General features: G+C 42.5%; 1 protein-coding gene across 2 annotated transcripts; it reads left to right on the top strand.

Moving 5' to 3' along the window:
• IL12B (interleukin 12B) lies at positions 1-26,313 on the top strand. 2 transcript variants are annotated; one of them, XM_088479016.1, is made up of 8 exons: positions 1-272; positions 5,473-5,560; positions 6,128-6,376; positions 11,440-11,548; positions 14,398-14,576; positions 16,593-16,753; positions 18,874-18,992; positions 26,093-26,313. In XM_088479016.1, the coding sequence occupies exons 2-8, from the start codon at positions 5,473-5,475 to the stop codon at positions 26,172-26,174; spliced, it is 987 nt and encodes a 328-aa protein (XP_088335142.1). In that variant the 5' UTR covers positions 1-272; the 3' UTR covers positions 26,175-26,313. The 2 variants fall into 2 exon arrangements, with proteins under 2 accessions (XP_088335142.1, XP_088335143.1); XM_088479017.1 differs by having other exon boundaries at positions 18,874-18,996; positions 26,093-26,175.
• Positions 26,314-26,839: the final 526 nt, after the last annotated feature.

Raw genomic sequence — 26,839 nt, 5'->3', positions numbered from 1 at the left:
TACATGACAGGCGGATGTATAAAATATTGCTTTACCTCTATACAGCAAGACATACTAAAAGAGGAAAGAGGAAATAATCTATCAGCTTCAAAAATAAAACAATATGAACCATAGCAGCTTCCTCCTGGTCTGGGACATTACGGTGACGTCATTTGCTTTTTTAGTGTTTCTCCAGTATATAACCCAGAATCCTCTACTCTGAGGAAAAGAGAGCATTTACACTCAATACCAAGAGATCTGCTCCAGGATCTGTTCCAGTCACAAGCAGAGAGGTAAGGTGATCAATTATATTTTGTCTGTTTTATATATTAGTATTTGTATGTGTCTATAGTACTTTTCTGTATATTAAAGAACTATTTAAATGTTAAATGAAAAACAGGACACTATGGGGTTTTTAAGCCCTAAATTTAAGAGGACGATGCTTTTTGTAGCAAAACACCCCATGTGTAGCTATTAAAAGCATTGCCACTTTAATTTTCAGGGGATGTGCAGGCTCGGTTCTATTCGGCTCCGTTCGGTTTTTTTTACCGAATCTTATTGGGTATCAGCTGTCACGAGTTTTGGATAGCCAATAAGATTCGGTAAAGAAAACCGAACGGAACCGAGTAGAACCGAGCCTGCACATTTCAACGCACTGGGAAGTGCCGTTGTTTACTAAATAAGGGTTCTATGTACTAAGCCTTGCAGAAAAGATATACCAACCAACAAACAGTAAAACAGGACCCGGCGCTAGCAGTGGTGTATATGCAAAAAGTGTCATGATGCTGCACACCTATACGAGAAGCAAAAATCAAAGCAAAACAGAAAAATAGTATAAGGTGGCACTTAATAGACACAAAACAATGTAAGGATTAAATATCCTATTTTAATCACAGTCACAATATCACAAAAATAAAATACATATCTTAAAAGATAAACGTACACATGTACATGTCAAACGTCTCAACAAAGGTCTCAAAAAGGACCTGAGAAATGTCGTATATCCTTATTCCACAGAGTTCTAGGTAATCGACTAGGTTTTCAATGAAACAAATCTAAAATCCTGATGTAAAATATTCTATGCGGATTCCATATACTCACAGTCCCGGATCAGTCAATGGTTGAAGGTAGTCCAGCTCCTCACTAGTTGGACACAGAAGGAGTTTGTCTTAAATATACTCACTGGACCTGGGAATCAGCTCATCCCTCATTGCACCTGGGGTACTCATTAAGGAGGGTGCTAACAATCCATCTGAGGGTTAGAACATAGGCGCCAGACCTAGGATCCTAAAACTCCGGTTGCCCTTTACTTGATTATATCCATCACAGAAGCCGCTATTAGAGGGTGCATGCCTCTATAGCTGAGGGTGAGCATTAAGACGCTGTACAAGGGACACTGTTGCTCCGTTACTTCCTATTGTGATTAGATGCATTACGGACATTGCTCTCATTACTTTGTTGGAGACGCCGGGCAACTGCTGAAGTACGCCGGGTTCTCTGACAGAGAGCCGCACAGTGCGGCTAGTGTACACGGACGGTCTTTATTTTGCAGCTCACTCACCAATTCAGGACAACTAGTGAGGAGCTGGACTACCTTTAACCACTGATCCTGGACTGTGAGTATATGGAATCTGCATAGGATATTTTACATCAGGATTTTAGATTTGTTTAATTGAAACTTTAATATGGAAGTGTAACAGCTTCACTGCAATACCATTTGCTACACTACAGATTATTGTGGCTACACAAGAGGTAACTCCTTATTTCATGAACTAATGCAAGCACCAATTTGATACATCAGTGTCGATTACCTAGAACTCTGTGGAATAAAGAAATACCAACCAATCAGCTTCTGTCACTTTATAGCATACTTACCGACTTTTAAGGGCACCAGCCGGAGAGGACCTGCTACTCTCATCTTCCGGGGGCGGGGCCAGACTATAGCCGTCATTAGGCCCCTTTTTAATTTACATGAAGACCTTGCAATTCGCGGCCCATGTGGAGGGGGCGGGGCTAAATGATGCGATTCACATCTCCATAAGGACCGGCAAATTTTTCTAAAAATCTCCCCATCCTGCCAGCTTCACTAGGAAGTGGGCGGGATGCAGGAGATATGCCTACTCTTTCAGGGGTGCGGGGGGTAATGCGAAAAATCGGGAGCCTCCTGCGACTCCCGGGAGAGAAAATAAGTGTGCTTTAAAGGAGGTGGGTGGGATGTACTAAGGGCAGAAAGGCGCCAAACCCCACAAAATGCAGTTTTTCGGGCGTTTAACGCATTTCTCATATCCACTAATCTCCAGAATACGATGCATACCGGAGTTTGGACCCGTGGGTAACATCTTCTTTAGATGGCATTAACCAATATTTGGATCCCTCCCAGTGTGCTTTGCAGCGGGCACGTCATTTTCCCACACATATCTATGGCTGGTGAGAGAATATGTGTGATGTTGGTGCCCATTAGATGGCAGCGTACTGACCAGCACCATGGCGTACCGATGACACTCAGAGGGACTTCTGGGTCATAAACCCCTGAAGTCGCTCTATCGCAAATGGCAGCTCAGGAGAGCTATCCTTTTCGATTTTATAGGTACATACCTGCGATATGTGGGAGCAAATGTATGTGTTTTTTACCCTTGGTGGGACCTTTTTAAGATCTTGCTCTGTGGTCCCCAAAGTTCTAGTTACGCTCTTGCATGCAAACACAGAGGGCTGACTAACATATATGGTCACTTTACAAAGGACTAATGCTGGGCATACACTATACAATTATGGCCCATATTCAATTAGATGCGAAAAGTCGGAATCAGCGGAAATGGATGACGTAATTTCGCCAGGCAGAAACTTTTGGCCGTATTCAATTGCAAAGACTTTTTGCGTTCGTGTAATAGGCGGCAAAGATTCGCCTATGAAAGCAGGCAGGATTGGGGTTTAGGGGTGCAAACATCAAAAAACTACTCAGCACCCTTGGGACAGCCCCCCAAACGATAACTGTGTCAAAAATCCCTAAAAAAAAAAGTGAAGGAGACCACAAAAAATGACTTTGAAAATGGGGGCAAAAAAGTTCAAAGTTGGGGTACAAACATAAAAAGTAGCAAAATAGTCTTTGGGGGGTCTGCAAGTAGGGGTGAGGTGTTTTTTTGATTGCAGGTGCTTGCAACTGGTGGGTTTTTCTCAATATTTTTAACTTCACTTTAGAGACTTTAAAACATGCTAATACCCATTTTGCAGTACCCCAAATTTGACAGGACTACTTATTTTCACAAAAAAAACTGTTTTATGCCATTGTTCACCACTTGTGCAAAGACACTTAATTAGAAGCTATTGGAACAACTTAAGAACCCCAAACAGCTTTATTTAGGCCTATTCGGGGACATCTACATTGATCCCCAATGTTAGTGCACCTTTTTGGGGGGTTCAGGCTGATTTCCCCATTTCTGACAGCACTTTCCGCCTGTTCCGACATCGTGGCTTGCCGTTTTCGCGTTCATTTGAATTGAATAGGGCGAATAGAGGGGGCGCTCCTGATAAGTTTCCACGTCCAAAACATGCGATGTAGGCGGAAACTAGATTCTGCCGCCGGCAGTGAAATTATCACGGCTAATTGAATACGGGCCTTAGTGTCAGATATCTGTCCAGTCTGGCTGATTAGATTGAAAATCTGGTAATGTATGGGAGCACATGACAATTGACCATTTGCTTACAAATACTGAAAAACAGAAAAAAATGAACATTCAGACAAATTGGTTAAATCAAAGAAATTTAACCATTTTGAACAATCGTTTTTGTCTGTTTTCCAGTGTTTTGGGCCCATATAGTCGAATGTCATTTGCTCCCAAACATTACCAGATTTTCATTCCAACCAGCTAGATTGGACAGATATCTGACAGATAAATGTATAGTGTATGCCCAGCATTACTCTGGATTTAATATGAACTTGCATGAGACATAAAGTTTGCTCAGCTTGTGAGATTAAAAGGATACATTTGTAGCGTTCACACAGGTTTTTGGCAGCCTGCCAATTTCCACTGGTGTCATCCCCAGAACCTGTGTAATGTAAGTGTCCCCATTTTAAGGGATTGTTTGACAGTGTGTAGCCCTGACAAAGTATAAACCTAGGCAAACCCCTAATCCTGGTCAAACTACACCACTATGCTAAATTTGGTGGAGCTAGGTCCAAAACTCTGGCTGTGCATAAAGGATAAACAGACAGACACGCTTTGTCGCTTATTATAAATACCATCATTGCATCCCACTCCTTCCCCTCTTGAAAAGAAGATAAAGAATAGCTATGTGGACTTGATGCTTTAACTGGATATTCTTTGGCATTATGATCAATAGTTATGAGAATATAATTGAGAAATTCACTATGAAGCAGTGATATAATTGAGAAATTCATTATGAAGAAGTGACGTCGTGCCTCAGGGATGTCACTGGTTGCTACAGAAATAATAGGCAGACATAAATGCTAATACTGCAGCATATGGAGTCAACGCTATTACATTATACTAAACAAAGATATAAGTCCACGTTGTTGGGAGTGGTGCTTGCTGTGCTGTGAGTCATTTGATTACATGGCTGCTTCATGTGATCACTAATTGGCTCGATCTATGCTGTGAAACATCCGGAAAAGGGAAAGGAACAGCTCATAGGCAATTTTATAAAGGATTACTGTACCTGGGAATTTATATCCTGCAGGATTTGGCAGTGCATTACAAGGAACATTTACAAGCAGGGTTTATTAATTATGTTATGCAGCGCAGAGATAATTGCTAAAGGGATGTGTTTTCTCACATCATCTTCAATAACGTTCTAACCTAGCCACACTAATAAGACGCTATTCCATAGATCATTTATTTACATTAAGTAACGAGTGTGGGCCGCCATATTTTCCCTCAGGTGAGATCTAATTTGTTGGATATAAGTAGACTGCTACCAACTCTTTCCACTTTGAAGGAACAAACTTTTTTTTTTTTTAAGATTTTTACCTGAAGATCATAGGGCCTGAGATGTACGCACTGCCGATATTTACTGAGCTGAGCAATTATCAATAAACTGCGCATGCATTTAGTGTGACTGAGAGTCAGGAAGCATTTGGGGGAGTGACAGGAAAAAACGTAGGAATGTTGCGACCGTTTCGGGGGCGTGTCACATCCAGCGTCAGCGATGCCGTACGCAAGTAGAATGGCTCCGGCATTTGTCATGGAATAGACTGAAAAGTAATATTTGAAGTACAGTAATACTGTACTATGGTAATGTCAAATACTTGTGTTATGTTAGATAGTGCAGTCCCATATCCACTAACATTAGTCCTGAATGACAGAGCTGCCCATCAGCAGCGTGTCCTGGGAAGACATACTTATATGCTGGCCGCTATGCGGTTGTACTGTATTGCCATAATTATTACCATTAACTTTTTCCAGTATTGTCTTTGTACCTCTGAGACCTAATTAGTCCTGCTTGTGTTTTCGCACTAATAGACCATTTGAATTACAGATGCTGCACTTAGTACCAAGAGTCATTTTCCTCATACTTTGTGCTCATCCTCTACAAGGAGCATGGGAGTTCCCTTTAAAGAAATATAGTAAGTGTATTACATGTTATGCTATTTATGTTATATTAGTGTAAGCAAATTAGCAGCAAATGTACTTTCAAAATGTATTTGAAAACATGTTCAATGTTCTATTGATAGCCAACAGCTGTTGCAAAACTACATCTGTCATCTGTCAATTTTTACCCGATTCATGTCTCTAGAGCCCGTATTTAATTCTCCATGACGTGCGGCCACCATACGCAGCTGTGTACATTGCAGTAGTATAGAGTACCCCAACATCGCCAATTTCTCTGCACATCGATATGGAGTGCAAGGGGAAAATTGTTAATGCTACTGTACTTCACGACCATGATGATGTCCGATCGCAATGTTCGACTTTGTAAGTCCTAGAGAATTATTGTGCAGAAACATTGCTCATTTCCCCATACATGTCTATGGCTGGTCAGAGAAAAGTGTGATATTGGTGTCCATAAGATGGTAGCATACTGACCCGCACCATGGCGTACCGATGGCACTTCACGTACATCTCCAAGAGTTAAATCACTGCACAAAGATGCATCTCATTGCTTTTCATTCATTACGGTTTTTCTCTTTCAGCCTTAATTGTAGACTTGAATTCGAAGGAGAAAAATCCATCAGAGGTAGTAAAAATTGAGTGTAATGCTACTGGTCACCAGTCCGTCCAGTGGAACAGGCATTTACATAGACAAAAGACATTAAGTATAACTGTGAATGAACTTGCTGATGTGGGAAACTTTACCTGTCAGACCTCAACTGGGATCGTTGACTCTAAAGTTATACTACTAAATTCGCTTAACCTACCAGTGTACAAAAGAATATTGTCACGTAAGTATGACATCACTTCCTAATAGGAACTGTTTATTTTAAAACTGATCTACAGGTAACTGTGTAGAAAAGAAGATGTTGCCCAGATTAACCTATCAAATTCGACCTGTTACTTTTCTAGTGCTGGTTCGAAACTGGAAGCACAATCTGATTGGTTGCTATGGGTAACATCACCTTTTCTGTACAGTTACCTGGAGAATAGTTTACCCTCCAAAGTGAATGCTTAATTTACAGAACAATGTCACATGACATCTAATGAAATATTATGGTATTAATAATAGTAATAATAATAATAATATAATAATAATAATACAACTGACTTTGATTAAGGGAAATTAAATTGTAATAATTATGAACGGGACTTTCTCACTCATTCCATGAGAAAAGATGTAATGCACTGTACAGCAATTTTGCCACAGGGTTTAAAGCGGTGACTTTTTTAAAACCGAAACAAACCAGAATTTTGACAAACTGCTGTTTATTACATTTCATATCCATCCAGCCCTCATCGTTATCAGCACATTGTCAAACACCATTAACCATATAGATGATGAAAATTTTGTGCAAACTGGATATGTCAAATTGGAACAAAAATTAAGACTTTAGGCCACTTTCTATAGCAGCCAATTGCAGAATGAGGAAAATATTTTGTGGAACAATTTTTAAAATTTCACTCAGCTCTTCAATAAACAATTATAACATAAATGTTATTATCATTTGGGATATTAACTAATAAAAGCTGAGCAAAGATAACCATTTATGTGAGCCTCAGTCATGCTGAATTGGTACAGGCTAATATCCAGGTCCTCTAATCACCTATCTGTACTCCACATAAAAATTCAGAAACTATTTATCTATGGTGAAAAAGTTGTTTAAAATTATGTTTTGGTTGGGGTAGAAAAAGGTTGCATCTAATTTATTATTATTATTACTATTATTATTATAATTAATCAGTAAAGCTGGGTACACACCTGTTTGAGCCACCGAGCAAACGATTTGGTAAGCCATACACACAATGTCCGGTGGAAATCACAACTGGGCGGATATGTAACTGTGCCCACATACAGGGGTGCCGAGAGGGGGGGGGAGCGGGTACAGATTACCCGGGCTTCCTGAGGGGCCCGGCGGGGGCCTGGGTCCGGCGCCGCTCCGCCCCTCACAGCAGCCCAGCACACAGCGTGTGCTGAGCTGCAGTTGGAGACTGCTCGTGGCTGCTCTGGCAGTGGCAGTCTCCTATGCCTGTGCGGGGGAGCGATCACACTGATCGCGCCCCCCCGGGCTTTGCGCAAATCTTTTTTTCTCGCCAAGGGGGCGTGGCCACGCCTCCCACGATTAGGCCACGCCCCCTGTTACCGGGGCCCGCCACGGCTCTTGGCGGGCCTGCCCACATAGCTGTGATGTCAGTGGTTCTCGCCGCCAGTGTATGGGTCGATCGGCGGAACACCCTTACACACTGGCAGATCTACTGATATATCTGCAATATTCTGGCATCGGCTGTGCTGCAGAACCGACCTGATATGTCTGTGGACAACGTCATTCACAGACACATTGGGCCTGATTCAGACCCGAAGGAACGCCTGCCGTTTGTGGGGGGGCCCTACTGACATCACACGTGATGTCAGTAGTGAACTTCCTGCTCTAGTAGAGCAGGAAGTTCACTGGGGCTTGCGGTGGAGGAGACCCTACCACAAGGGTCTCGTCGCAAGCCCGATGGTTGCGATAATCGCAACCATCGCCAGGCCGCCCGCACAAGCTGTGGGTGGTCACCCACAGCTATGCGAGCGACTTCAAGGCGGATTTTTTTAAATAAAAATCCGCCGTGATTCAGAGTGAGCGCTCGCAAATAGCGAGCGCCTCTGAATCAGGACCATTGTTTGTACACACGCACAGATGCACTATGCAATACGTTGTGCGTTGGCCACACAAATGACATATCGCACAGTGTGTACCCAGCCTTAGACACCCCATGCTCGTTTTGTCTCTAGAACTATTGTCTCGTTTGATGGTTGCTTGGTTTGGCTGATTTATTTAGAATTTTACCATAAAATGCAAATTGATGACAAATTGTATATTAATAAAACAAAAAACAAAACACAGATAACATTACCTAATGTTGTGCTGTTTTTTATACTACTACAGATGTATCTATAAATAGACTTAAAGTTTATATATATATATATATATATATATATATATATATATATATTACAGACATGTAAATTATACAAACACATTTTTATTTTTTTGTGAGTTTTGTTGATGGAAGCAATATAATGACACAATATAGTATATATATCTATGAATTTGTTTATGTCTATGTTTAATTCATCCCTATTGTTCCTTTATAATTAGTCTTAGGGCCATATTCAATTCCAGGCGAAAAGTCCCATACTTTTTGCATGCTGGACTTTTCGATAACATTGCTGGTTTTCAATGTGTATCGCGCACGTGCCTGCTTTTCCCCGTATTCAATTAGAAATCTGTGAAAATGGGACTCGGCGAAACTGTAACATGTGAAAAGTACTGCTAGATTTGGGGAAATCAGCCTGACACCCCAAAAGATGCACTGACATTGGTGATCACTCTAGATACCCCTGAATAGCCCTGCTGAAGGTATTTAGGGTACTTAAATGCTCTCAATAGCTGCTATTTAGCGCCTTTACATAAGTGGTGAAGAATAGCATTTAGCAGTTTTTTTGGCTCAAAATAAGTAGTCCCAGCAAATTTGTAGTTTTAAAATCGTAAAAATCCACCTGCCGCAAGCACCTGCAAACTTAAAAACACCTGGGTCATCCTTGGGGACCCCCCTGAAGTATATTTAGCTAGTTTTTACATTTGTCCCTCAACTTTGGCCTTTTTCACCCCCAAAACGAAAGTACTTTTTTGGGGTTATCAAAATAATTTTTGAAACTTTTTTTCACACAGTTTACCTTTGGGGGACTGTCCCAAGGGAGCAGGGGGGAGGTTCCGCAGCTTCGTACCCCAAAACTCCAATTCTGCACTTTTTTCCGACACCTATTCATAGGTGAAACTTTTCCATAGGTCCCATTGCATTGAGTTTCCGCACCAGCGAAAAGTCTTCAGAATTGAATACGGAGGAAACTTTTCGCAAGGAGAAATGACGTCACTCGCGATACTTTTCAGCAGAAACTGGCTTTTCGCACCTAATTGAATACGGCCCTATGTATGAGAAATATCTCAGTTATAAGCATTACTTCCCAACATTTCCACTCTGGGTATCGGCGCCACCACACACAGGAGAAGGGGGCGTTGCCATGTGTCATGGGGGTATGGGCAGAGCTTACAAAGCACTGGGCCGCTTATATCCCTTTCCCATCTACTAAAATCACTTTTTGAATGCCACATGCACCAAGATAGGTGCGTGCAACTCCTGTCCATCTCTTAGATGAACGGGATATACCATCAAAACTGTCCCAAAAATGACATTGGGACAGATCGTCCATATTGGGACTGTCCTGTCTAAATCAGAACAGATTGGAGGTATGCATAATCACTGGCATTTAACATCAAGACAGTCAGAAATATCCTAATATTCTGCATTATATATACACACAACAGTTCTTTTGAACCAACCAAATTACATTGTTATAGTATATAAGGGTGACATTATGCCTAAACATGAAATTAATGCAGAATGAAGTATATAGAAGCACCCAGAAAATTCCCAAGATTACGTAACACAACAGATCCATGACCAAACTTGCACACAGCAAAGAACATGGCAAACAAATGGAATAATAATGATGATTGGTATAAAGATAGCATTTACACTTACCTGCCTTGCTTAAACACCCTACAGGCAGGAAACACAGGACCTGCTGCAATATGCTGTGCTGTGAGGCAAAGCTGGTTCCCTTCCCTCCATAGTCCATACTGTATCTCTGGCCACTACTAGTGCCTGCCTATAGTTGTCTCCTCAGTTGTCTCCTCTTTGAAGAAGAGCACAGACTTTACTAATGAGGGCTCACTGATTGGTACAAATATACCATGTGACCTGTGCATGGGCCTCTGTCAATTGTCAGTTGTACTTCTGATAGAGCATTATGCACAGGCTCTAGGACAAGACTACATTTCCCAGAAGCAAAACACAACAGAGTATATATAAACAGGGACATGCAAATTGATAAAATCAATGCAGTTGTAAATGCCACATAAACACAGGAATTAGTGTTGCTATTGATGCATGTTTACAATACAGTAGCTAATGGCAGTTGTAGCTTATTACCACATTTGGGGCCAGTTCTAACATTAATGGAACCTAGGAGGATGCCTAGGGAACCAATAGTTAGCGGGTGCTGGATGAGTGGCATAATGACGTATATCCAGTGTTTTCACTGCCCCACATGGAGCACCGGCTGCTGACATGAAGGAGAATCAAAAATCACACCGGTACTGCTCCTCAGTGTTTTACGCTGGGAGAGAGTGGCGCTTAGCTATAACGTTGCAGCCAAGCTCCGCACTCCTAGCCTGAGTGGCAGAACAGCCGTCACCAGCAATCATTGCGCATAGTGCTGTAATGTTACTTAAGGCTGCTTTTCATCCCACTAGACACGCATTTAAAATATCAACCCAGCCCCACTGTGGTGACAGGGCACAGCTCCTGGTGTCCACAGTCCAGTTCTAGCCGCGACAAGGTCCCAGATAAGAAGCTGCAGGCTCTTAACTTCTAAATCTTCTAGACTGATGTCACCTCCATCATAATTGACAGAGCCAAACCTACCTGCAATGTTCTGTCTGAGCACAGAACTTATAACTAGACATGGGATAATTCGTTCCCTCCCTATGATTATCACAATTCTGGACACAGCTGAACAGAGCAAATGAAAATTAATATAATTAATAATTAAAAAGGTTTAGAATTGGTCATCTGGACAGCAGACGGTCCCTCTAGGGGTTGGCAGGCTGAGCCAGGTGGTGCCCCCCTCTACCAGAACTCCTGGCAAGTGCCACACTGGCCAACCTATAGAGTCCGCCCTGTAAATAAGTATACATTTCTGTTTTCAAAATACTATCTTTATACTAAATAATAATCTTTACCGTAGATGCAAAAGAACCAGTACATTGCAAGGTCAAAAACTATAGTGGCCGGTTCAGCTGCTCGTGGACTTCAACAGGCAACATACCAAAATTTTTTTTTGAAGCGCACAGAGGGTAAGAACGCCAAATAAACTTATCTATTATTACAATGTTTATGAAACATATATAAAAAAACAAAAACAAAGATTAATGCATAAACAAGTAAAATTAGGAAAAATATAAAGATAAATTACTAGGATTCTAGAATCAGTATAGAAATATGTAAGTACAACAATAACAATAGACTGATCTACACGAAAAATATAGAGAAATTAGTACCATTAAATGCTAATGCACATATCAAAAATAGCTGTAAATAACATTGTAAAATATAGAATGAACACAAATGGAGATCAATAAAACCATAAAAGAAAAGACAGTGAAGAAATAAAGAGAAAAGAGGGGTAGTGGAGGGGGGATAGGAGGAGTGATAAAGAGGCCTTGTTCGGGTCACTGTTGTAAGGTAGAGGAGCTTAAACCAAGATCCTCAGAACAAATAAAAGAAAAATCACCAAAAAAGAACAAATAAGTAGTAACGTTAGAGCAGGAGGTCTGAAAAAACAGTGGGCAAGGTCCCATGTGGCGTGTTGCTATGATATGAAAATCAGTCGCTCCAAACTAGGAGAAACTTATGGGAGGTATTGTGAATATGAAACATTTCTTAATCCTTATGAACATATTGGACCAAATGTAATAGGGTGAGAGTTTAGAAAAGTGAGGGTTTCTGACACTTTTTAAACTTTGCTAATGTAATAGAGTCCAAAAACAAAGTAACAGAGCGAACTTGCATGTTTTTTTAGATTTAAAAAACACTCACGATTTAAAATCTCATTCAGATGTTTTCCCATTTTGAAGATAAAACTCAACCAATGTGAGAGTTTACTGCTAAACTCTCACATTTTCTAAACTCTCACCCTATTACATTTGGCCCATAGTGAACAATAAGATTACACATGAAAATATAGTAGAAGTTAAAAACAAGCCTAGCAATAATAATAGAAGTCACTGGCTTATGGGGAATTTTAAGATTGAGGGCCTGATTCCGAGGTGGCCCAATGTCGATGTCGGACGCAAGGGGCCGATGTTTACAGTCTGTGCATGTGTCCGAATCACACTGCGTATGCCGATGGTTACTGTCGGGGCATGCAGAGAGAATTTGTGCGCAGAGATGTGGAATTTCAGTGGGCGTTTCTGGGTGGCAACCTGGGGGTGGCTGGCTAGACGCGGGGCGTGTCGTGGTCAGCAAATGCAACTTTTTACGCAGTTGCACTGATTCCAGTGCCCATGTTCAGACAGACATTCTGTAGGTGCGATGTTCGATGGCGCTACCGATATTCTGACTATTTACGCAAAGCAGCGGATTAGTGTCACACCCGATGATCGTTTCTGTATGGATTCCATCGGCAGTGGCATTAGCATAAAGACGCAGTTGTGCTGCGTAAAAAGTCGCAATGGCATTATGCCTCTGACTCAGGCAGTGAATGTTGGTTTAGCCAAAAAAATGGCTGCCTTCAATTTCTGCAGAGGACAGATACACTTTAAAAAGATATATACAGACAAAACACTACGGTATATATTTTACGTTTTACTAGGGGCCATAAATAAAATGACTGCAAAATATGGCAAAGTATACAATGATGGCATAATTAACAAACATAAAAAAAAAAAAAAAAACACTTAACCAAGCTGCTTTGTACTAAACAATTGCAGTAATGCTCAATCACAAATAAATTCTATTCAAAACTCCAACAGTGGCTAGTATTCATGCTGGTAAATGCTGGAAAAAAGGTGAATATTTGGGAAATGAGATCACTGGAATGCATTAAAGATTATAGGGGGTAAATGTACTATAGTGAGAGTTTTTAGAAGAAGTGGAGATTTTGCCCATAGCAACCAATCAGATTCTAGCTATTAGCTTCTAGCAGGTGCTAGTTACATGTTAAGTTGAATCTGATTGGTTGCTATGGGCAACATCTCCACTTCCAAAAACTGTCACTTTAGTAGGTATACCCCTTGTGGTCAAATAAGTGTATTTTCAAGGAAAGAGTAAAGTCAGGAAATATATAAAGGGTTTTTACTGTGTATTTTAAAATATGAGCAGTTTGGTGTACTTTAATGTATGTAAAAGATTTTTATTAGATTCAATTTTTTTTTTAAATATGTGACTTGTCATTGGCAAAGTGACTTTATTTAAACCTGAATTAGAACCTTAGTGGCAGAACATTTTGGTTCCCCTCTTTAAAAAAAGCTGCAGTGGTTAAGGGTGTGCAGGTGTCTTCTGAATATAGCTCTCGCTCCCGAATGTCTGTGCACAGCGGGGCCATGGCAAGGCGATGACGCGGTTTTAGGGGCGGAACCGGGGGTGGAGCTACACGATAGCGTCATTGTGTCTCCGCCCCCTCTTCACAATGACGAAAATATTGGCGGCGGGGGTTTCTTGTAGTAGCGGGGGGGGGGGGGGGTCAGGCGGCACCCGGGAGGCTTGCCTGCCTTTCCGGGGGGTCGGGGGCGGCACTCGATATTCGGGAGGTTCCCGACCAAATCGGGAGAGAAGGCAAGCCTGTGTTATATTTGCTACATTCATGCGATATATTCAAATATGGGATTTTTGATTTTGGGCAAACTTATCACATCCCATCTGCATCTGAGATGCTGTTTGTGATGATTAAGGCCCCTAATCTCAGTAGTACAGTATGTTAAATTAATACATTTAAGAAATGGAAAGAGGGCTGGCAGTGGTGCGGGTGTCCAGGGAGGGCAGGTGCAGGTTAGTTTCAGGTTGCAATGCAGCTTTATGTGATTGGAGGACACATCGATCATTAAATTGTCTTCACTTCATTACTTTTTTTTCCTATTACTTGCATTATATATACTTGGACACTTTTACTAGTATCCAACCCCTTATTCAACATTACCTGTTTCAGTAACAGCAGCCTAGACTGTCAGAAGCCAGTGAGAGAGAACTCTGTGTATACGGTAGACTGTAAGGACTCGCAGTCATGTCACTATGCAGAAGAGGAACACAACATCACGGTCATCCTGCACGTAATTAAAGAAAAGAGATACGAGAATCACACATTATCCTTCGCATTGAGAGAAATCAGTGAGTAAAATTAGCTGGACTATGGACCTCATTCAGGGTAGGTCGCAAGTGCCGATGCGCTCGTAACCGACTCGATGGTTAGTCCTGCGAATGCGCAGTGGCTGCACTGCGCGTGCGCAAGCCCCAGAGCGACAGAGAAACTCTCTCGCTCCGGAGCTCGTTACCAAAGAGGCGGCTATTGATGTTGATCGACAGCTTGCCCCGTTTGGTAGGTGGGCCGGGGGGGTGGTTTCCAAAACGGAGGCGTTCCTTAACGAACACCTACAGTTTTGTGGGCGGCCGCACTAACATCATCAGTGATGTCAGTGGGAAGCTTCCTGCTCCATCAGAGCAGAAAGCTCCCTTGGGCTTACGAGTGCCCAGACCCAACCTTAGGGTCTGGTCGTAAGCCCCGATGGTCGCGATGGTGATTACCATCGCGACCATCAACCTGGTCGGTCGTTAAGCTGTGGGTGGTAAGTTAACCCACAGCTTATCTAACGACCAGGAGGCCGCACTTCAAAAATGAAGCGGCCGCCCTCATTCAGAGAGAGCGATCGCTTCTTGCGACCGCCTCTGAATGAGGTCCTATAACCACATGGAGATTCAAAGGGCACCCGTCACTGAAACACAGTGGAAGCAGCAATTCTGTGAGGTGGACCAATGTTATCAATTGCATTGGAACTACTGACATCATTGAGGCACAAGGCAGATTGTACTGATGCATGAGGAGCTTTGCGTAGTGAAATGATAGGTTGCAGTTTTATTATCATTGTATTAGTCCCAGGGCCGGGGCAAACCCTTGGGACTTCCTAGGCAGTATCCTAATACCTACTAAAAGCAGTGGTGCATTAGGTTTCCATTTATATATGTATTTGACTATGCACCATAACAAACAACAATGGGCCTGATTCCTTACCTTACGTAACTGCGATTAAACACGCAATCAGGCGATTGTTCCGTTCTGCACATGCGTATGCATTGCAGTGCACGTGCGCGAACCAGCTGCTGCGATGGGGACTGCGATCGCAGTGACTACGCAGATCCACCGCAAAGTGATTCACACGAAGTGCCATTTGTGGGAGGTGACGGGGGAGTGGTCTGCAAAACGCAGGCGTCCCAGTGCGTTCGGACATCGTTACAGGGACGTGCATAAATTTGCCACTGTGACGGCCTACGCAGCCTGAGATCTCATAGCGTGCATGGAAGTTAGCAATTTCTGAGTAAGGTCAGAGCTTGCGCAAGTGTGCCTGAGGCTGCGATTGTACTCGATTGTACCGATGGTTTTGCAGCCTTGCTAAACAGTACCTATGTGTGCTAAGTAAAATGGGCGTCCCTGTGTAGTGCTGCTGTGAGGGAATAGCGATCACAATGTATTAGAATCCTATCGCAGTTGAACTGCGTGCGTAATTGCAATTGCATATGCAGTTGTGATCCGTAGGGAATCAGGCCCAATGTTTTTTACCTTTTTTTTTTCCAAGTACCCCTATAACTAGGCCAACTGTTCTAAAATCCCAGGTTGATTGATGCTGTTAATCCAGGTACATACGGTCTGTACTGTATCTGTTAATGCACTTTGTAAGACGCTGCGTGCCCATTGTGTCCGCATATAAAAATTAGGATAATAACAAAGGAATCTAAAATATGTAAGCGAACATCTAATTGATTGCTATGGTTCACACCCACTGGCGTATCTATAATGGTGCAGGGTGTGTGGGGCACACAGGCCCCTTTGTCCAGAGGGCCCAAAATGGCATACCCTGTTCTTCAATACTTACTTCTCCGGGGTCCCGCGTCAAGTCCCACACAGATCACAGGGAAAATGGAGTTGTAGCAATTTGCGTATGCACAGTAGAAACATCTACAGCAAAATGGCCACTGAGCCATTTTCCTGGAGACCTCTGTGCCCCTGTGGGCCAGTCCAACCCTTGCAACCCGTCTACTTGGACCTAGATTTGGCACTTTAAGATACAAGACTAGATATACTGTATGTGTACAACTTTACCTTTTAATTTAATTCAAATTTTTGTTTTATAGTCAAACCTGACCCGCCACAAGATCTGCTAATTAATAAAACCAAGAACGATAAACATTTTTCCATACATTGGAAATACCCAAAAACCTGGTGCAATGTACACACATTTTTCCCTCTCATCTTTAACATCAAGATAACAAAAGGCAACAATGATCTACTAGAGGTAATTACATTTATCAGGAAAGTATGATTAAACCTTGGTCCATTCTTGGTCGTTCCATTGTGTGACTAACCATTTATTCCAGATCATGGAGAATTTAACTTAAAGTAGTAATAGCGGCGCTAGTAAGTAAGTGAGAAAGTGATGTCTCTTTTTGTGAGATTACCGAGTTTTCTCAGTAGCCCAGATGTCATGAAAAAGAAAAAAATGTTTCACAGATTGCCATGGTCAAAAGAAGTTTAAAAATATAGTAAAAATAACTGTTTTGTTTAAGCCAGAGAGTTTAGAAGAGAATGGAAAAATCAAGATGAAAATTGTTATAATTATTATTATTATTACCATTATTATTTATTACTATTGTAATACTGCAGGAATACATCAAATGAGCCCTGATACCTACTCCTTGTGCCTCAACCTTCTGTTGTAAAAAAAGACAGCAGGGGAAGTCAGGCGTATACAAAAGGTGACTTCTCTACTACCGATATCACTCGTTTTGGTGATAAAACTTATTAATAAATGAGGCCCTATATAGTACAGTATATCCTGCTTACAGCTGAGGCCATATTTTCAAATGACATCTAATGGAATGAGAGTGACTCACTTGACATGCTACCCTTTGATTTCAGTATACATCTGATTTATAGCAATAATCTGTTCTGTAGTAATAACATACCAGGTTGGAAAAAATAATCAGGTTTTATAAAAAGCGAAAAAAAATAAATAAAACTATTTATTTGGTTTAAACCTTTTTAACTATTTTGTTTTGCATTACTGTTTTAATGAAAAAAAAAATTACTCCTGCATATTATATTAATATAATACTGTGAAACATTACTATGTATTAGAAATCTTGATCAACAATGTTTTAATGCTTTTTAACATTAACAATCCAAAGTTATTAGGTACACACCCGCCGTTGCGCCCATGATATATCGGCCGTTCAATTGAACAGCCGATATGTCGGCCAGTGTGTACCCAGCATAAGTCTTTCTTTCTTCAACTCTTCTCAGTAGGACTGAAGGTTTTGAATTAAAATATACATGAAGGAGATTAAATCATGAGGTGCATCTCTGTGTATTGCCTCTTTAATGTATTGGAGTTGTTTACCCATTAAGATTGAGAATGTTAGTTGTGGTTTTCTCCTGTCCTATATGAATATTAGGTTTGTGGAGTCTTAGCTGAAGCTTGGCAGATTTAGTAGCGCTATTATCTGGTTCACCCTCCCTGTTTCTCTGTTGTTGTGAATTTACTGTATTGGTTCAGCTCTCTCAAATGAAGACCACGAGCAACAAGAATGTGGAATAATACAAGAGGGATTCCCTTATTATAGGCTTTTATGAAGAAGTCACGGCGCCGTGCCTGTAGTCACAGCATAATAAAAAAGTGTTTTTAAAAAAATATATACATTTGGTTTAATACTGCAACATATCCCAATTAGTAGAGGAGGAGTAGGGGGCATTTGTTCCTGGGCCGTGTTTGTAAGGACAGGAGTTGGCCGACCTCCCCTTTAGTGATGCATAGTCAGGAGCACCGAAATGGGGGAGAAGCAAATACAGGGTACCCATCCCAAACCCGTGTACAGCCACTTCCCCAAGGCAACCACCAATATTTCCAACGCTCCCACATACTGCCAGTGATGGTGGCCCTAGCATTTTCTCTATAAGCATTCATATGACTGTCATGAAAAAGTCTCCATTACAAGAAAAAAAAATGGACAATGCAACAAAACCTGGTAAAATGAAAATATCTTTAGTAACATTACATAAGAAAAATGTTTTGGCTGAGGTGGTGCATATATAAAAATCATACTGTAGGTCATTTGTGCTTTACCAATCAAAATCAGTTAACTGATTACCTAACAGCGATTCGTCTCTAGGGGGTAAATTTACTAAGATGGGAGTTCTATTTATGTTACCCATAGCAACCAATCAGATTCTACTTCTCATTTGTCTAGCACCTTCTAGAAAATAATACCTGGAATCTGATTGGTTGCTATGGGCAACATCACTTCTTAAATAGAACTCCCATCTTAGTAAATTTACCCCTAGGAGTCCTAGGAGAAAATAAATATTTTCTGAACTGCTATACAATAATATGTATGTTTTGTTTTTTATAACTTTTAGCACCATGAAAATGTAGAAGGTACAGATCTTATTCTGCATCATAAAGAAATATCAGGTTTCTGCATCCAAGCTAGAGATATGTACTTTAATTCGTCATGGAGTGACTGGTCATGTTGCAAGTAGGTAAGGTACAGTCTGTGTACCAGATTGTGCAGCTCTGCTGCGCTCTATGCTTTGATAACAAGAATGTCTCCAGAGTAATTTTGTATTGTAACCTGGGTCATTGACAAAAATAACAAACTTTGATTAACCACACTGAAAGCATGACTAAAGCACAGAACCCAATGCTAGGACACAAAGGATGTCTTTATTAAAAGTCGCAGGTGGTTTACATAAACTTAAAGCCATGTGAAGGTGGAAAATGCACTTATAACATACATGCCTACTTTCCTGGAGGTCACGGGAGGCTACCGATTTTTCGGGTAACTCCCCCCACGACCCACGGTAGAGTAAGCATTTCTCCCGCATTCACTAGGAAGTGGGCAGAATGGGGAAAATTTCTGTGGCAATCGCGGGTCCCAGTGTAGGGGGCGGGGCTTATTGATACGATTCTTAGCCCCATCCCCTATTTAAATTTGTGGCAATTTACTGCGAAGGGGAGCTTAATTATGCTAACCGTCAGGCCCCGCCCCCATTGTAACCCACCTGCTTCTCCTCCCCCCGTCTTCTCCTGGGGAGGAAAAAAAAAAGTATGCAAGTATAACTGTTGCAACTAAAAGCAAGTTGTCATTTGTGCTTTACTGATCCTTCTGCATATATAAGAAACATCTCACATAAATGCATTATGCACCTGAGAGGGGTCTGTATTAAACCAGTGCTTCCCAAGTCCAGTCCTCAGGGTACCATAATAGTACAAATTTTCCTTATCTCCTTGCTGTAGAACAGGTATATTTATTACTGACTGACACAATTTCTCCTGGCACACTGAGAGCTCTCATGCTGCAAAGGAGATTGCAATGGCTAATTTATGCACGCCCATGAAACGGAGTTTAAATGGTCCCGACATGCTTGCGTTTGCCTAGCCACACCCCCGTTACCTCCCCCAAACGCAGACTACCTGTCACTCACTTTGCGAGTGAATCCTCTGTACGAGTGTGAACACAGTACAATCTGTCTTGCATTCACAATGTCAAACAATCGCTCAATCTGCTTAAATATAGGCATTGTGTAAACCTTGGAATCAAGCCCTGGGTTTGGGAAAAACTCTATTAAGGGAGTAGGGAATAGCAATGTCATTCTAGTGTTACAAGGGTTCTCCAATAAATACACAACATCAAATAAGCCAGGAGGTGGTGGATTCCGTGACCTAGTCTTTCTGAAACATTGGGTCTGATTCAGAGCCGCTCGCTAGATGCGATTGCTCGCACGATGTGTATGCAAATTGCGTAGGCAGTGCTACCACACAGCAATGCATTAGCATGCCCAGTATTTCTTAGAGAGCGATCACATAGTGTATGCAGACATCCACCACCCTGTTTTAAGATGCCCACTTGTGCACGTCATGTCCAGATAGTGTATGCAACCATTGGTACATAGGGTAACATCAGATGCGATCGCAGCTCTTGAGGTTGACCATACCCTGCTACAAGCACTGCGAGAACCTTCAGTGTAAAAACAAGCCAGGTGACGTGTACTATGATGCTGTCATATAATTATGCACACCTCTAAAACGCGGTTGAGATTCTCAGCAGGGGCTGGCTGGCAACTTTCAGCCTGGGGGGCAAACCAGAGCAAGTGGCCCTGCTTTTCTACCGGCGAGTGCAATTTTAAAAACGGGCATGACAGTAATGTTGGGGGGGTGTACCACAGTAAACTACTACATGCCTGATTTTTTGAACCTATATGGTATGGTACACATCATAATTACCTTTATTTACTTCAATGACTTTGAATATATTACACTATAAGGTGCTTGTTTTTCACCTTCTGACAAGAATTTTTTTTATATATATATATATACACACACACACACATTGCTTGAAGTGTGCTGGTATGAAATGGTATGTCATGCCGTTACTTCACTTCGGCACCCGTCCGGCACTGGGACTGTCCCAGTGCCGGTCAACAAGCGGCTGCTCTCTGCTTGTTTAAATTTATCTCCGACAACGAATCAATCATGGCTCGCGGAGCAGCAGCCAATCAGGGGAGGCCGGGGCTGGGACTATCACTGTCTCAGCGCCAGTCACCAAGCAGCTGTATGTTTAAATTTGGCTCCGGCCATGAGCCAATCACGGTTAATGGACTGGCAGCCAATCAGGAGCGGCCACATGGCCACCCAATTGGCTGACAGTCCGCGAGCTGTCATTTGCTCACAGCCGGCGCTGAATTCAAAATGCCAGTACCACCAAGGAGAAAGATTGGGGAAGGGCCCAGGGAAGGGAGCGCAGCGACCGCGTTTACCAGAGCAGAGCAGGGTAAGGTGGGCAGTGTGCTTTGGTGTGAAGTATGCTATGAGCTATGGTGTGTGGTGTGCTGTGACTGTGAGGGAATGTGTGCGGTGTTTAAGAGGACGTGGGGGTATGGAAATATCAGGGGGCTCAGGATTTGGGACCTCTGATATTTCCATACACCCACTTCAGAATGTCCACGCACAGATTATATATATACACACACACAGTCACACTTAGCACACACACACACACAGTCACACTTAATCAGCACACAGTCACACTTAGTCAGCACACACACATACAGTCACACTTAGTCAACACACACATACACACAGTCACACTTAGGACCTCATTCAGAGCCGCTCACAAAATGCGAGCGCTCGCTCTGAATGAGGGCGACCGCATTTTTTTTTCCGACGGCCTCCTGGCTGCTCGCTAAGCTATAGGTTGCTACCCACAGCTTTAGCGAGTGACCAGGAGATGGTCGCTATGGTCGAGACCATCGCGACCATTGGGGCTTGCGACGAGACCCTTGAGGTAGGGTCTCGTCTGCCGCAAGCCCCAGAGAGCTTTCGGCACTAACAGAGCCGTAAGCTCTCCACTGACATCACTCGTGATGTCAGTGGGGCCGCCCCCAAACAGCAGGCGTTCGCATGGGAACGCCTCCATTTGGCCAGCCACCCCCCTGGCCCGCCTAACTAATGGGGCGAGCTGTCGATCACCATCGACAGCCGCACCGTTTGTAGCGAGCCCCGGAGCAAGGGAATCTCTCTCTCACTCCGGGGCTTGCGCACATGCAGTGTGGCCGCTGCACGTGCACAGGGCACAACATTGACCCACTTGCGAGCGCTCAAGCGCTTGTGAGCCGGTCTGAATGAGACCCTTAGTCACACACAGTCACACACAGTCACACTTAGTCAGCAGACACACACACATACAGTCACAATTAGCATGCACACAGTCACACTTAGGGCCTGATTCAGAGCCGGTCGCTATTTGCGGTCGTTCGTTCAACAAAAAGGGGTGGCTATTCAAATGAACCGTTCGCTCTTTGCGGTCTGTTGACGCCTCTATGTCTGAACGAGCGAACAAAACTTGCGGTTGTAATTTTGAAAAAGACGCCCCCTGGCCGCTCGCACCATACGTCATGTCCGCTATTTATTAGATTAATCGAGTACATCGAACAGCGTATGAACTGCTCACTATTCTTGTGGCTGGTGTTTGCTACCACAAATTTGCGAGCAGTTCTGGCTATAAAATAACCCAGTGACGTGGTCAATGACACTGCTGTTTAATTATGCACACCCTTAAAACGCCCGTTTTGACCTTTAAGCACGCCTGCATTCTGATTTCCACTCCCCGTTTTCAAGCACCTTCCCCTGTTACCACCCACATACGCCTCCTCCTGTCACTCATATTAGCAGGCATTCGCTATTTAGCGAACAAACGATTTTCGGCCGCACTGACTGGTTCACGCATGCGTATTACGATCCGTACACATGCGCAGTTGGGCAAACATCGCTCGGAGCGAACGAGAGGCCGCTTACGAGCGGCTCTGAATCAGGCCCTTAGTCAGCATGCACACAGTCACACTTAGTCAGCACACACACACAGTCACACTTAGTCAGCACACACACATGCACACAATACATACAGTCACACTTAGGCCCTGATTCAGAGCCGCTCGTAAGCGGCCGCTCGTTCGTTCTGACCGATGTTCGCACATCTGCGCATGCGTACGGATTTTAATACGCATGCGCGAACCAGTCAGTGCGGCCGAAAATCGTTTGTTCGCTATATAGCGAATGCCTGCTATTTTGAGTGACAGAGGGAGGCGTAGGTGGGTGGTAACAGGGGAAGGTGCTTGAAAATGGGGGTGTGGAATTAGAACGCAGGCATGCTTAAAGGTCAAAACGGGCGTTTTAAGGGAGTACATAATTAATACAGCAGCGTCATTGACCACGTCACTTGGTTTTTTTTTACTCCGAACTGCTCGCAAAATAGCGGTTGAAAAAAACAGCCACAAGAATAGCGAGCAGTTCATACGCTGTTCGATGTACTCAATTAATCTAATAAATAGTGGACATGACGTATGGTGCGAGCGGCCAGGGGCGTCTTTTTCAAAATTACAACCGCAACTTTTGTTCGCTCGTTCAGACATAGAGGCGTGAACAGACCGCAATTAGCGAACGGTTCATTTGAATAGCCACCCCTTGTTTTAGAACGAATGACCGCAAATAGCGAGCGGCTCTGAATGAGGGCCTTAGTCAGCACACACATATTTTAAATAACAAAACAACACAAAGTTTATGCCACTGTGACACCCTTCACTTACCTGGTATGGGTGTAGAAGACAGGAAGCAGGCACTCCTCATCTCTGCAGCAGCTCCTCTTTAGGCTCTTCCCACTCCCCCAATAGGCCACGCCCCCTTTTTCATTCTCCAGCCTCTTGGAATTGTGGGTAGGGAAACCTGGCTCCCCATTGGTCAACAGCGGCCATCTTTTTGTAGCCTGATATGGGGGCAGCCATTTTGTGTTAGCCCCTGTTACTTGAATCGTCTCTCTCTCTCTGGGCAGCAGCACAGGAGCCGTAGCGTCGCATCCTCTGCATGCCGGCCCTGACACACCAGAATTGTACCGGCCCGGGGGGCAGATGGCACCCTGCCCCCCGGCCCAGCCCGCCACTGATGCTCAGGCACGCCTGCGTTTGCACCTCCACTCCCCCGTTTTTAATGGCCAGCCCCTGTTGCTACCCACAAACGGCTTCTCCTGTCACTCACTGTGCTGGGCTGTCTATGTGCAGCGAGCAAATGCATTGTGAACTTTCACTAAGGTATGCGCATACGCACAATGCATACACAATGCACACCATCGGCAGCAGCAAGAGTATACTTTTTTCTATTTTCCCTTCCAATAGAGTACCCAGGGGGGAGACATAGCTGATGACTGCTGGTCAGTACCATATGCTTCTCATCATTAGACCTCGTCCCCTTGTGGCATAATGCCGTACATCACAATATCATTAAGGGGGAGTGTGGTGACCAAGTCCCGCTCATTTCGCTAAGAGGTGGACTGGATGTGTGAGGGTGACCTGCTCTCCCCGGAGTCTGGGAGCACTCCTCAAATTTCAATAGTCCCCCAGACATTCTGGTAGGACTAAAAATAGCACACTGAGCATAGATAGGGTACAAGGATCATTGATTGACTTATTTTCTATTGATAAAGGTCAAACTCTGTGACTTCTAACAATGATAAAAATCACGCTGTTTTATAGGTACTCACAGTGATACAAACATACATACCAGCAGTATTTATCAGTACTTACTCTCCTCATGACCCTCAGTGGTGTCTTCCTCCTCAGGTCTCTTCTTTTACCAGCTACCAGCAGCCTAATGCTTTGTTGTTTAGCTTGGCAGGGATCCAGTACGAGATACATTACCAGCAGTAGGTAATGTAGAGGTATCTCCATCTCAATATGGCATTACTTAGAGGCGAAAAGTGTTTAGCATTCCAAGTGTACAAAGTAGGGTAAGGCCTAAGAAATATCTGATTTCTCTAGTATTAGCAGTTTCATAAATAGCAGCATGGGTTACACAAATCTTTGGCGGTTTCACTGGAAATTAATATAAAATTGTCTTAATAAATAGAGACCACAGTGTGCCTGACACGGCTACAAATGATTATGTTCATGCATAATTGAGGTGCACTATGACATTTCCAGCTTAGACAGCAGTATAGTGCCATGCCTCTTTGCAGTGATATAAATGACGATATTTCCCAAATGAAACTATTACTTCTGCCATTCATGTCTGAACCATAAAAAATTTGAACACATCTAATAATCCTTGAATAATGGCATCTTCAATGCATACTTGCCTACTTTTGAAAAAGCATTGCATGAAGATTTTGAAAGTAACACCTACAGTATGAGCGCGGCGGTAAAGTGGGCGTGTACTGCTACATCTGAGAGGCGTGTCATAAAATTGACTTTCATCCAATTGTAAATGCGCCCCAAAGCAGTTAGTAAGATCTACTTATTGATGAAAACACGCTAATACTATTCAGAAAACGTATGTAGCTATAGGGGTCATTGTGCCTTATATCCAATACAGGAAAATTATACTAATGATCCCATTTGAATATGTATATTTCTGTTGTTTTTTTTTATATAAATGCTTCATAATGGGGGTAAGGTGCAATCAGGGAGATTGGCAGACTCTTCAGGGAGACAGGGAGATACTGCTATTTCAGGGAGTCTCCCTTACAATGAAGGAGAGTTGGCAAGTATGGCTTAAATGTCCAATATGAGATTATCCATAAAATAATCTCATATTAAAATCCATCAAGATGGGGGAAAGCTGGTGCCAGGCCTGTCTGGTGGCCCGGCAGGGACGCAGCCAAAAAATAGAGCATTTGGCCAGACGCTCTCCCACCTCCACTCACACACATGCTTGGCCATGGTTCCCTGTACTGGTTACTGATAGTTCTCCTGGTGGGCATGTAAACAAGTAACATGTAAACTACACCTTTTAAAACACACATTCTAATAATAATTCTCTTTATACACATACAACACAAAATTCCCGACTGCATAGACAAATGATGCCACGCCTCTGATTTTCCAGGATCTGCCCATTTCCTTTAAACTAACATCCCACTATCTCCCTTGGCACTATAACTTGGGGGAGGATGGAGGGTGGTTTATAGGAACTAGCAATGAAACTAGTGATGTATGTTTTTAAATAATAAACATAAAAAAGCCAAAATTACAACTGGATGTGAGGATAACAAATACAACTTGTTAACTGCATTCCCCCTTTAAATTGTAGACATGAAGGAAAATCAAAGAATAAGCAAAAAAATGAAAACAAAAGGAAAAATAAGAAGAAGAAAAAAAGAGCAAAAGAATGAATGTAAAGAAAAATATAACGCTACAACAGATGCTGGACAATGAATTGCAGACAGTTCACGTATCCATCCTGTCTTACCCCTCCCGCGTTCTTGCACTAATGGAAAATACTATCATATTTTATTTTTCTAAACAATTACATGAAAGTGAATAGTCCAATGTATTGTAATGTCAATACTTGGGTATCTTTTATTTATATATTTATAGAAAATAAATCTTTGGGTTCATCTTCAGCTTTGTTTTTAGTCCCATTACTTTAATATGGCAAAATACACGTATCATTTTGTGAACATATTTTTTATTTTATAATGAAGTTTCAACACAATAGAGAAAATTTTGCTATTAGGAGTAACAGGGCTGGCAATCATTCAAAGCATTTTTTTACTGACCCCTTCCTAGGCCCAAAATTATTTTGTGGTACTGTAAAACATAACGTAGAGCTCTCGGTCCAATGTCTTATTTACTGATGGATGACTGACAAATTTGCTATTTTCTGCTGAATATTATTAAAATTTACTGACAGCTGGCAATCATTGAGATTATGGGGAGTGGCTCTAGACTGCACACCCTAATAGTAATGAAAGGTGCTATCATGCTGAGATTTTAAAGTAATATGCACAGAAAAAGAAATTGCAGATGCACGATGCGATCATTACTGTTCCAATTT

This window comes from Taudactylus pleione, unplaced genomic scaffold, assembly GCF_031769625.1.
Source record: "Taudactylus pleione unplaced genomic scaffold, aTauple2 ptg000225l, whole genome shotgun sequence".
NCBI classification, from domain to species: domain Eukaryota; kingdom Metazoa; phylum Chordata; class Amphibia; order Anura; family Myobatrachidae; genus Taudactylus; species Taudactylus pleione.
This window is presented reverse-complemented; position numbering and strand designations above follow the sequence as displayed.